This window comes from Scatophagus argus, chromosome 19 (genome assembly GCF_020382885.2).
Source record: "Scatophagus argus isolate fScaArg1 chromosome 19, fScaArg1.pri, whole genome shotgun sequence".
NCBI classification, from domain to species: domain Eukaryota; kingdom Metazoa; phylum Chordata; class Actinopteri; family Scatophagidae; genus Scatophagus; species Scatophagus argus.
The window spans coordinates 11,880,357-11,892,767 of NC_058511.1; the positions used below are offsets into that span (position 1 = coordinate 11,880,357).

Consider the following 12,411-nt stretch of genomic DNA (forward strand, 5'->3'; position numbering starts at 1 on the left):
CATTCTCATTCAGAGGATAAGATGTATTGGACATGGTGTTAAAAAATACAACAAAAAAGAGGGTAGTAAAAATAAGGAAAAAAGACAGTCTCAAGTTGTTTCCATGAAAAACCTCCAACTGGGAGAGGAAGAGAACAAGGGACAAAGATCATGTTTCCCATCAGGGAGCCCACAAAACATGTCTTGGTGGTGAAAGAGGGGGTTTCTTAGGTCTGAGAACATGTTGCTCTGGAGGAAAAATCATTAACTGTCTCAGATTTTACTCTAAGTGCAGATAGGTGACACTTTCCTTCATTAAAAATATTCCCTTTATATTTCTGGTACAGGATCAGTTTTTTAAAGGTTTAGACTTGTACGGTGTATTTGACTAGTACTTCATCTGCCGTGTTAGATGTAATGACTGAGCCCACTTGGCCTGTAAGTTGTGAAAACTGTCTTTGATGATGTCCATTTGGATGTCTCAAGGTCTCACTGACTGACTGGCTGCTGCTGTGGGGCCACTTCTGTCCACAGAGGGTGGAAGGTGGTCAAACAGTATCATTCGATTGAAGCTGCACCTGACAATCGCCACTGCCCCCTGCTGGGCTCCACCTGTCTACAATTTTGCCAGCTTTCTGTGCATTCCACACTCCTATATATTTATCAGGTTTCAGTTACCATAGGAGTCAGAGAAAAGGAAACAGACTAATGAGGTTTAAGAAAATGCTGAAGTGACCTTGTGTAACACCAGGTTTCTTTACAAGCCAGGTGGGGTTCATATAAAGGAGGGGTACAGAGCAGCCATGATCATATGTTGGATTTGAAGGTTTCTCACACAACTTGTGACCTTTTGACAGCCCCAAGTGTTACTATCCACTGGTGAATCCTGCGTGAAAATGTTAACAAAGCTCCATGATTTCAATAAAATATGAACTTTTAAGCCACAAACCACATTGTGTATTGTGGTTCGGAAAGACCGCAAGCAGTGCAAGTAAACCAGTTCACATTTTGCTGAAGCAAGTATGTTAAGTCAGATAAGGCGACATTAAAGTAAACTGACAGATTTCACAATGGGGTTTTGACGTGAATTTCTCACCCATACAAAGAGAAAAAGAATAGCACATATTGAGGCCATGCTAAGATAAGCATGGTGGTGATGAAATGTGCAGTGGTGAAACAAGCTCAAGACTTTGAGATGGAAATGTCAACAAAACTCATTCCCTGCGGACATCAAGCGACAAAAATAACATCAGTATGAAGTGGCACCTGGTTATAAGTATAGGGACAACATCAGCCAAGAATCATGGGTTTGTTTAGAGCCATAGTAACACATCACACAAATAAAAGTGGTTCAAAGGCATAAAAAGCTGTAGAGCTTAAACTCTTGCACATTTGGCTCAAATTGTCATGTTAGAGCAGAGAATATAACTACAGTAAAGCTCTACTTCATATCTTTGTCATAGTGCCAAACAGTCCTTCTACTCTTCATTGCTTTTTAATATCTTTCAGCTCATTGTTTTGATTTTCCAAGCCACAATCGTGATGTTTTTATTCACTCTTATAGTGTTGATCAGCATCATTTCAGTTAATATTATATTAAATTAATAATAAAATGTAATATTAAGATCAACCTGAAGAGAAAAAATAATCATGAATATATTGCAAGCCAGATATCATGTTAGCAATTCCAGCAAAATATCAGTTCCTTTAATGTAAATGCTCTATTCATAAGTCACATAACCACCTGTAGATATAGATAATATTTTAGTAAAGGGGAATGCAGTTGACTGGAAACCATCTGGTCTATATGAGAATGCAGCTGCAGGTGTCATGGCAACATGCACAATGAGGAAGCTGAGAGCAGGAGGAAGGAGGAAGTTAAGAGCAGAGGTGGCCATGGTAGGAAACTGATCTTGGCAGTGCTGCACATATCAACACAGCATGAGATGAGCCACATATCACATCACAACATCCTTCAGGGGTTACATGAATCACCAGTCACATTTTTTCCATTATTGTCCCAACAGGTGAAACATGATTCTTTCATCTAAAACAGATGGAGTGAAAAGTTTCAGGTCAGATTTTTAGTGGTTGGTTGTCTCCTCATTCTGCTAGGACAACCCCCCCCCCCACACACACACACACACACACACACTTTCCCAGCATTAATTGACTTCCTTGTTCCTAGTCACTGGGGGTGACCCTTTAAAAGGTCAGACAAACACAACTCAACCGAAGGAGACTGGACCTCAGGAGGTGCAGCACTAGTTCCAAACCAAAACAAAAACTACATCCCAGCAAGACGGAAGAGAGTACAAACTGTTTTCAAACACTTGTAGAGGACCACTCATTAGTCAAGGAGCTATTGTATCACGGGCAATGCAACCTGCATGAAAATTGTACTGACTCTAGGAGCTGCTTGTCATGCATAAAGTGTCCATATGAGAAGGAGAGGATGCAGGGAAGCATGTGTTTGTGTGTGTATGTGTGTTTATGTGCATGCTGAGTATGTGTGTGTATGTGCGTGAGTGAGGAGGATAGAAGCTGGTGCTGTCAGACAGCCAAACCAAGGAGAAATGGGGATAAGAGCCTCTTCAAAGAGCAGCAAATTTGTTGAAGAAGTCAGTGCCATTTAGCACGTACACCCAAATATGTGTGGGGAGGGTAGTGAGTGAGGAGGCTGAGAAACAGAAGAGGCGGGTGGCTCGTCGATACTTGGACTGATGCAGATTCATGTCACTTGCGAGAAAGCTTTACCCAACATCAGAGCAGCAAATGCGCACTGGATGTCACTCTTAACCTTGAGCTTCTCTTCCTGGTTGAAAAAAATCTGCGCTTTCCAGTTGTCTGCTTTGCCAACCTTCTTCTTTCTCACCTCATTTTACAAGCAGCGGGGGGGCTTTAACCAACCTCGTTCCCTTGAAATAGGCTAATTGTGTTCAGTTGACTTCCTTGGATGCAACAGCCCTTACAAGTTAATCACCCAGGAAAGCCTCTTAGTGACAGCTATGCCTTAATTACATACCAGACTGTGCCCATCAATTCGGATGGCAGCAAATCCACGCATTCCATCTTCATGGGAATGAGACATCCTGTTGAAAAACGTTCAGTTCTCACTGAGAGAAATCTTTAACAGTCAGATTGTGTAATTCAGTGATTTTGATTAAAGGTACCACCCCCCAAATTCAGCTTTTCAGATCCCACTGTGTTGTTCTTATGACCTTTTTGCATTTTTTTTTGTATTCAGACTCTTCAGCAGAAGCCATCACCAGGGGCTCTTCAGTCATCACCAAAACATTAAAGGCAAAACAAACTGAGCAGTGTAACAATAAAAGGGGAATGCACTGGGGTGGGTTGGATTTATTTTTGTGTGGTGTGACCATGCCCGCTCATCTTCCCTCCAGTCTCAGCTCTTCTGCTTCCATGCTGTGTTTTTGCAGTTTATCCAAGGAAGCAGGGGTGAAAACGCTAACCTTTTCCACACAGCAATAACTTCCCACCATGACATCGAACCAACATTGCTTCAGTGTCCCTCAGCGCTCGCTGTGAAAATGTCAGACGAGCTCTTTTCATCTGAGGGAAATCCTATCTGATTTATTCTCCTCCCTCTTCCTCAGCTGAGGCGCCTGTTTGTACAGGGCCATGTTTCATTTGAATATCAAAGCCTGTAAGGAGGTGGCCAGACATTTTAAAAGCCATTTTTTGGGGCTTCTCACAAGGAATGTGACTGCTTAAGTGTCCTTGACGAAGGGACCTGATCATTCACACAGTCCTTCCTTTGTGGTGGCTGGCTGACGGTAATCTCTGTCTACCTACTCTTCGCTCCGTGGATGAGATGAACACTGAAGTGCATTTGCATTTCAGTGTTCAGCTCTTTCAGACTCCACAGTTTAGTTGGTATTTGAGAAAATACTCACATTTCTGGCCATGAACCAAACATGATGATGTTGGGCATGATGCAGACATGTCCTTCGCGCATTTACTTAGCCGTACTCACGATTAAATTTGCTGAACCAACTGTTGAAGAGCACACAGGAGACACTGTCAGGCTCTGGAACTACTGCTAAAGCTGCTAGGAGAAAAATTCATGTCTACTGTGTGTCACATTAAAGTTGGTATCTACATTACAGCTGGTGAATGTTCACTTTACGTTTAGTAACAGATTTGAAAAATTGCATTTATCACAATTTATTTTCCTAGTATTTGAAAATAAGCAGTCAAGATGTGAATAAAAACTTATAGATGCTCTAAGTTTTTTCCAAACAAACAAAAGTTTCGGTTTCATGTATCTGTTTCCAACCAAGATACATTGTGTATACCCATGCTGAGTACATTTCTTTGTGTGTATCATTATTACATATTACATCATTATTTCCATAATTTGTTTGGAAAATTGAGGCCTATCCAGAGAATAATATACAATGTTTTATTTTCCAATAAATCTGGTTAATTGTAGGAGATCCTGCAAAGGGAGGCTATGTTTCAATGTGACTAAGATTTAATTTAACGCTCAGCTTCGCACAAGAATAAGTTTGGTAAATGTCTTCCATTGTATCTAAGAAAGGAATTTTAAATTTTCTATTGTTGCAGCTTTGGTTTTCTTAATGCTTTCTTTTTGCAAACAGATGAAGCCATAAGATAAAACCTGCAAAAAAACAAGCAGAAACGTGGAAACTGGACAATGGCATAGTGTTCTCTAGATAACACTATCAAACATCAAGCTCTTTATCTTCTCTGAGTCTCTATCTGGGCATGGAGGATCCACCTGTATCTTTTACTTTCTGCAACAAAAGTCTTGCATGTTCCTACACTGCTCCTCTAGGTGCCTTTCAAACTTTCATCTGATCGGTGTGGTATGAATAGAGGTATGAACAGTGACTCTTTGTTATGAGCTCTGAACATCTAAACACGAGCAAAAGAAGGATTAAAGTATCTGTGGGATCCAACGACTCATGCAGCAGTTTGTCATACAGACGACAGGATTTATTTTCTGCTGCACTGGCATGTTCGATTCAAATCTGGCAGAGAAATGCATTCTAGTTTTATACTGAATTCTCTCAGGCCTTTAAAAAATCGCTCTAGCTCTGTGATCTGGATGTCACAACCACCTGTTCCATGACCTGTTTCTAACCTTACATACTCCTTTTTAACATGCCATTTAGTCATTGTTTAATTCTATTTGATGCTGGAGTGCAATTTGTTTTGTTGAAAACTAATTAATTAGATTTGGATCTTAGCTCATAATGTATCTGTCCTTTGAGGAAAAGCTTTTGACAAACGATTATAAAACCAAGGCTTTATCTTGACTTGAAAAGAAAATTCTTTTTGGCAATGCAGCCATTTTTTATCAAGTCAGTTCATTAAATACAAACAAATGTCACTGACATACGGGGTATTCAAGTTGGTTTATTTATTTGTGTAAACTACTTCATAATGGCATTTGTCTTTTATTGGTCTTTACCGGCGTCGATGAAATGAAAGCTCTCCACCATGGGTGTCGCTCTTTCCATTCTCGCGAGATTACCAGACAGGAAGGGAACAGCGAAGGTCAAGAATTGAACATGGCGGCACGCAGTTTGTTGAAATCGGTGTGCGCTTCATTTTCGGGCTTAAATTTGGGTGTTACAGGTACCAGCGTGACCGTTCAACGAGGGATAAATATACCCAAGATATCTGCTTTAGCCATTCAGAGCCGAGGAATCCGCCAAGGTGAGACATGTCCACTAACGTTAAGATTTTAGCCCAGCACTTGGAGGAGAGCTAGCTAGCTAGCAACGTATAGACACTGACAGTGATGAGTGGTACTTAAGCACAGTTGTCTCAGCTTGTAAAGACCTACGTATGATGCATCTGCAAAAAAGTACCTTGCCTTATTGCCAAAGCAACAACAAATTTAAATAAAGGAAGTAGCTGTCAGTGAGGTGGCTTCTTCCTCTTGTGTCACTATATTGTTTAGTTTAGTAACCTATTTCTGCACTTTTGTAACGTTTCAGAATTTAGTATTTGATTTCATTGTAGACAGTTGTGTATATAGGTTGCTTATGCATAATTAAGATAGAAGGGGGTACTGCCTTCAGCCTCATCTAACCTTATTTTCAATCACCGTCACTGAAAACACTCCTAGTTGTAAATTGTGATCTGGCTAGAATTAGCAAGAAAAAATATTTTACTGTTATTTTACTGACTAATTAAAACCAAGGATGTTATCACTTAACTCCATAATCTCTTAACATGTCTTTCAAATAGTATGAAGACAGCAAAGAAAAATAGTCAAATCTATAATTGTGATTTAGACCTAACGTCATGTAATGTCTGTTTCACAGTGGTGGAGAAGAAAGAGGGTAATGCGACAACGGTACGTAACACCAGGCTATGATGTGAAACTGATAATGATATTGTAAATGCAATCTATTTTCTCTAGTGTTTTAGGTTTTTAAATATACTGTGTAGAGCCTGTTGTCAGTTTTGTGTGATTTGTATTCTGTGATGTGTTTTAAGCACAATTTGATGTTTTTTTTTATGCATCACGACAACAAATCTTAAAAAACAATTAAAGGTATGAAGTGAAACATTTTATTACATTTAAACTAGGGGTGAGCAGAAATACACCCTGCAGAGTAGATATTTGCAATAATGATGTGACCACAAACGGAACAATTGTTCTGTCATAAAGGATGTGAGCAGCAGATATAAATAACGTAAATAATGTTCACTCGTTTTGCACTGTCTGAAGAGTGTATCTTTGTCTGATTTCCATATCAGAGGCTCAAATGTGGTGACTCCATACACGTGTTGTGTGTGAGATGCATATGCTCGTCACCTCACGTTGGGTCATCTTGTCACTTTTTGGATAAACTAACAAACCTTAAACCCAAGATTAAACCTGCAGGAGACCTTGCACCTAATTGTAACTCCAAACAGAGATGATGTTTTTACAATTTTTCTTTAATTGTAGCTGTTCATATCTCATATGAAACCAGAAGTCAACAGTGTCTGAGTTTTTTTTTCTTTTTTTTTTTTTATTAACCCCATACAGTGTCTTTTTCTAACCCTCATCAACTAGCTTTCTTGTGTAAACCTGACTGAGTAGGCTTTTTCCTTATCAAACCAAAACTGCAACTGAAAACTTAAAATATTAAAAATAAAAAACACTGAAAATGATAAATTTACAAAGTCTAAAAATAAAGTCAGGTGTTACAGAGGATATAAACCCTGTCCTGTGTTCAAACATTCATCCTGTACTGCTTGAACTAAACTTTATCCTTCTATAGACTTCTGTCTGCAAATTTCTCCCATAACTGCCCATGGACACAGATGTGAAATCAGATATACACAGGCAAACAACATGGACTCAGAGCATGAAACTAACGGAAGGGTGCACTGCTATGTCATGCGAAACCACACACAGCCAAATGAAATACAAAGTTTTTTGTTGTCTCAAATGTGGCAAGGAAGATCTCCACAAAAAACACTTAGATAGGATCTTGGGAGAGACGGGCTTTTGATAACAAATACTTTCTCGTACTGCACATATGAATACTCAGTCACCCCTGACCAACCTAACAGTATTGGTATTGTACCAACTATTGTCATATTAATCTTCTGTCAGATTGAGGCACAAATACTGGACATTCTAGCGGGACCACAGCCTCCAAACCCAGCAGCCAAGTGTCCTATCTACAGATGGAACCTGCAGCACAAATACAACTACACGGTAAATGGGTCCACTGGCTTGTAATGACCACATAATCTCAGACAATACAGGAGCTGTATCATCTGTTTTAATATTTCCTGGTTTTCTTTCTTGTCTTTTGTTTTTCCACCCCCTCCAGGATGTCTTGTTGCTCAGTCAGTTCATCAGGTCAGATGGCGGGATGTTGCCCAGGAGAATCACTGGTCTCTGTCTAGAGGAACATCGCAAGATTGCCATCTGTGTGCAGATGGCCCACAGAGCAGGTGATTGTTGCTTCCTGGTTGTTGATGTTGATTATCCATTTGACAATGACTAACTTAATTTACAAATTTAAAACGGTTTGTTTGTCTTACTTCAAAACAAATCCAAATATTGTACAGTGTTGTAGATAAGCGAATAAAGTCATATACAGGCTTTGGTAATGTGTTCCACACTGTCAAGATGGGAAGAAAGTGTACTGGCTGTGCCAAAAATCTCTAAACCATGTATTGATTGTAGACAGAAATACATACAAAATACAAAATAATATTTTGTCATTTTTGCCATGGTGATACATATATTGATTTTTCAAGGCTACAATTAACACTTACTTGGCACTACTTTGGCATTTTTCTTGGGAAAAGCTTAAGCGGTTATCCAGTTTGTTGACAAGTAATGAGGTTCAACTAGATAGACCTTTTTGGACCTGCTGTACTAACCCTAGCCCTTGGTGGTTTAAATTTGGTACATGAATGTAACTTTTGTTTTTCTCTGTGTTTAAGGGCTACTGCCTGACCACAAACCCAAACTTCCAGAAGGCCATGTCACAAAGAGGCCCAAGCCACAGCTTAACAGGTAATGTCAACATGTGTGTCTGCTTATATGTGTGTTTCTAGCTATCACCTGTCAAATGTCAGCACCAGTCACTGTGAAACTGAAGCTAGCAATATTTTTGTCTTCCACATCTGCTGTTTATTGTACAGATACCTGACCCGCTGGTCCATTGACTCGGTGAAACCCATCTATAAAACTGGACTGAAGTGGTGTAAGAAGCGCATGAGTGTTGGCCACCCAGCACTTAAAAACAATGTGCGTTACGGCGTCAAACCTCTTTACACAAAACACTGAAGGACAGAAAGACTGACAAATCGGTGCAGTAACTGTGGGTGGGCCGTTTTTTATGGAAGGGGTGCAGTTCAAACTGGATTGACTTTTGTCATACTCTCCCAGGATAAAGGCCTAAAAGCTTCATCCATCTGTATTTAAACTGCCTTTTGTTTATGAAGCTGCGTCATGCTTTTAATGAATCATGCTCAGCCCCACCCAGAACTCTCCATTCTGTCTCTGTTGGTTTTCAAAAATCCCTTGAAGCAAACTCTGACAACTTAATGTGAGCATCAGCTGGGTTAGTGTTACAGTTTCAGAGTTGGTGGTATGTTGAATGTGTACATTCAAGGCAGCTCAGATGCATAAATAAAATGCCCTGTGTGTGTTTACTGTGTAACTTTTCTGCATGTGAACTAAATGGAGCAAAAAGAGCATGACAATACATCCTAAATTTATTTGTTTTGAAATAAGACAAACAAAAAGGCCTGCAATGTATTCCATTTAATACATTTTGATGGTTGATTTGACTAACAGACAAACATGAGGAATTTGCAGCTGTAAAGTGCAAGATGTCTCTCTTTAGAGCATGAAAGGAAGGTCCAAATTCTTAGTGCCATCACCGATATAGATGTATCCATGCTGTGGTGTCATTGGCATATGGTAGAAGGTCAGACCGAGCCACAACAGGCTGCGCAGCACGCACACTCTGCTGGCCCCTTCAAACTGAAGACTCCATGATCCTGCACACAAACAAAGAAGACTTTTTGTAAGCAATTGATTTTAAACACAGGAGGCTGCCACGTCAGCCACGGCTGCAGTAACCTTTCTTTTCAGTCCAACAACATTATACTCTTCACATGCTAGAGGCTCCCAAGGGATTCTCCAATAAATCAACCCTTTGTGATTTTATTGTTTGCAGTCTAACCTGTTTCTCAGTATGTTTGGGTGTGAGCAGGAAGACCCAGAGATGATTCTGTTAAATTAAGACAGTTTTTGCACCACACTATCGTCTTTGTACTTATTTGTCAAAATATAATTCAACTAAAAGTAAAAACGTCTAGAAGCTTGGTGTGTAATATCAAACGTGGTGTCCATGTCATAACTAAACTACAGGAGGAAAAACTTAAAGCCATAAATCAGGACATGGACATTTTGCAGAGATGTGGAACAGAAGGGAAGCCCAACTGAGGGTCTTGGAGGAAAGCACCTGTCTTGGTGCCTGTCTGGAAATGCATCATACTGAATTTTCCCCTGGGCCCTGTTTAAAAGAAAATGTTAACTCTTTCTCCTTTTAGCATGTGCGTGTGATCTCCTGTTCAGACTTTTGCAGTGAGTGTAGCATTAAGACAGCTGTGTCATGTCTGCTGCAGTGATGACACTGCTGACATTCGTATTAACTCAAAGAACACGCACAAACATATACACATGTGGGAGCACTCTTAAATCAGATGTGTTACAGACACAAACTTTTTTCTTTCTCTCTCACACACACACACACAGCCTCACTTCGTACACATTCATCTTGCTTTGGAGTACATCCAACTAACTTACTTGAACTGCTTTAGTTGGATTTCCTATAGTTGTGAGTAACCATTTAACTGCCTTGGTTTCATGGGTAAAACCTCAGATTTATCTGCAAAATCTGTATGAAAAACCCATCTGTATGACAAACCTTGATGATTGGCAAAATTAATGGGAAATACTGTCAACATATTCCCAGGAAATCTGTTCCCTTGTGCAAATATGCTGACATCAGCAGTTTTAGGACTTAATTGAATCATTTTACTGTTAAAAATGATTCATGTGTTTTCACTTGGAAGAAACGCTTCTCACTAGCAGTCAACTAAATCTATGTAACAGTTTGGGCAAAAATCATACCTCATCAAGTTGTAATGCAGCATGATGGCTCAAAGACAAATATAAGAAAAACCTAATGTTGCGTTAATGGGTCCATAGTTCTCCATATAGTTTTCCTTATAAAACCTCTTACCCGAAGTTGTGTTAATGTATAAATATGTAGATATGAGTGTATATATATAAGGAAACAGCTGGTGACACATTATAATGTGGAGTAGACTGAAGTATGGTTTCACCTTTGGGTATGTCATCACTCAGTACGTCCAAGAAGTCAATAGCTGGGTTCAGTTCACCCATTTCCAGGATGGATTTCTTCTTCAAATTCTTTGGTTTGCTGAAGTGAAAGAAGCTGTCAAGCTTTCCTGCTTCTGAGTAAGACAGACCTGAAACACAAAGCAGGGCTAATAAATTAACCAAATAATTTTGAGAAGTGTTGTGAAATAGTTCCTAAAAATGATGATTCTCATATCCGTCCAGTGAAATACCACATTTTAACCAGACTTTATGAAACACCTCAGGGTCATTCATATGCAGCAGCTAATGTTAATGCTCCACAGTGACACATGGCAGAGTGTTATACATTTACCACTAAAGCTGCGGTTGATCTGGACCAGGTCATGTGGACTCTTGAGAAAAGCGCCACGGGGCACCACAGACACTTCCTCATCGATCTGATGAACTGCCACTGCCAGTCTCGTCTCCTCGCTGACTTTGGTCTGAAACCAAGAACCCGTCACTACGCTGTCACTTCATGACTGCATAGATAGACAAAATATAATCACTGAAAAATGTCAGCTATGAAATTAAGGCTGCATTTCTCTTTTGCACTAATTCTTCATGAATAAAAATGGTTGTTTATTGCAGAGGTAGCTGACCTGAAGTACTGTGCACCTAAAGATATATGTTGGCAAAGTAGGACATTGTCTCTACAGCTTTGTTTTCTTCTTTTTACTGTATGCTTAATTTTGGTCCCAGATCCTTATTTGTCCAAAGAATAATTTATCACTTTCTATCACAATACTCTGACAACACTTGGTACGTGTGACTTGAAATCACTTTGAGTTTCATCTGGCAGCCTAATGTTTTCACTACACTCAGTTTGCAACTTCACAGATCTGATCACACTTACCACTACCTCCTCATCTCTCTCTCCTCGCCTGAGGATCTCAGGATGTTCATACACATATGAGGGGTCTCCTGTGAAGCGAGCCTTTGCAGCCTTGGACATGTCCTCAATCATAGAGTCTGTGGCTGGGGGGAGCAAGAACCAGTCCATGCAGTTGAAACTGCAGATAACACACAAAACCACATACAGATATTAAGAGCAAATAAATAGTAGCTACAATGCAGAATAATCACAACTGAGGCTATCTTACCTATAGAAATTCTTTTTGTCCTGCAACTCATCTTCTCCTCTCCCCTGAGCGATAAAATAATCCTCCTTTAATCCCCATATTTTGCCCCAAAACAAAACTCGATGGAACTTATAGTTTTTCTTCAGGATCACCAGGGAAGTCTGTAAAGCGGCTCTTTGTTCAACGCTTAAAGTATGTCCACTACCGGCAACGAGCTCCAACGAATAGTACAACGAATTTGAGTCCATTTTTTATGCAATAAACTACTTTAAAGTCAATATTAGTTACTTTAACGTTATCTGGCGTTTTAAACTAATTGCTAGCTAGCTAACCAAAGCTTTCAGGTCTGAACGCTAATGACAACAAACGTCGTTGCAATGGTTGTCATAGCAACGCGTCGTTGCTTTTGTGTGTTCTGAGTTCATTTCAAATAACTTTATT

General features: G+C 39.7%; 2 protein-coding genes across 2 annotated transcripts; one reads left to right on the plus strand and one right to left on the minus strand.

Moving 5' to 3' along the window:
- Positions 1-5,483: 5,483 nt before the first annotated feature.
- On the plus strand, positions 5,484-9,155 carry mrps18a (mitochondrial ribosomal protein S18A). The gene is made up of 6 exons (XM_046372891.1): positions 5,484-5,688; positions 6,303-6,334; positions 7,589-7,693; positions 7,812-7,935; positions 8,434-8,506; positions 8,635-9,155. Exons 1-6 carry the CDS (start codon positions 5,541-5,543, stop codon positions 8,777-8,779), a joined length of 627 nt encoding a protein of 208 aa, XP_046228847.1. The 5' UTR covers positions 5,484-5,540; the 3' UTR covers positions 8,780-9,155.
- An 89-nt stretch (positions 9,156-9,244) lies between these two features.
- Positions 9,245-12,359, minus strand: rsph9 (radial spoke head component 9). The gene is made up of 5 exons (XM_046372890.1): positions 11,992-12,359; positions 11,745-11,901; positions 11,202-11,331; positions 10,852-10,998; positions 9,245-9,498 (listed from the first exon to the last, which is right to left on the minus strand). The coding sequence occupies exons 1-5, from the start codon at positions 12,216-12,218 to the stop codon at positions 9,338-9,340; spliced, it is 822 nt and encodes a 273-aa protein (XP_046228846.1). The 5' UTR covers positions 12,219-12,359; the 3' UTR covers positions 9,245-9,337.
- Between the last annotated feature and the right edge of the window lie 52 nt (positions 12,360-12,411).